We start from the raw sequence: 581 nt of genomic DNA on the forward strand, positions 1-581 counted from the left end.
ACCTGCACTTGATGGAAACACCAGATCATACATGTCCTCCCTGCAGTCTGCACTTTCTCTGTCCACCTCAGGAAACAAAGACAGGTTGAACTTGAACTGGATCAAAGGAGTTGACAAAGGAAGCTGATGCTCCTCTGGTTTGATTGGTAATTTGTTATTTTTCCCACTCCAATCAGTTGTTGTGTTCTCTCCCACCTGTAGAGCCTCCTGTTTGTCCATGACACTGTTGCTAAGAAGAGTTATGACCCTGAACTACCTCCACTGCCTGACGACGTTGATGACAACGAGGATTCTGTGAAAATTATCAGGCTGGTGAAAAACAAGGAGCCTCTTGTAAGTATTTTTTTTATTTATTAATTTTTTTCCATGATGTTTTGAGAAGTTAAACTAGACATTTTTGGTCAGAGGATGAAGGCACTCATCATATGCAACAATAATCCTGGATTTTTTTCTGTAACCACTGGGTTCACTTGTGTCACGTCACATTTTTTTTCTTTCAAATGACCCTGTTTATGTCTTTATAGTGATTCTATGATTGTGTTGACTGACCTCAGTGTCCTGTAGCAGAATAAACACTCGAC

General features: G+C 40.3%; 1 protein-coding gene across 1 annotated transcript in view; it reads left to right on the forward strand.

Annotated features, from left to right (window-relative positions):
* mpp7a (MAGUK p55 scaffold protein 7a) overlaps positions 1-333 on the forward strand; it is a gene marked incomplete at its 3' end in the record, with an annotated part of 62,813 nt that extends 62,480 nt beyond the window's left edge. Inside the window, 1 exon segment of the mRNA XM_014018830.1 lies at positions 202-333. Coding sequence (XP_013874284.1) covers positions 202-333 — 132 coding nt within the window.
* Positions 334-581: the final 248 nt, after the last annotated feature.

Source organism: Austrofundulus limnaeus, unplaced genomic scaffold, assembly GCF_001266775.1.
Source record: "Austrofundulus limnaeus strain Quisiro unplaced genomic scaffold, Austrofundulus_limnaeus-1.0 Scaffold203, whole genome shotgun sequence".
NCBI classification, from domain to species: domain Eukaryota; kingdom Metazoa; phylum Chordata; class Actinopteri; order Cyprinodontiformes; family Rivulidae; genus Austrofundulus; species Austrofundulus limnaeus.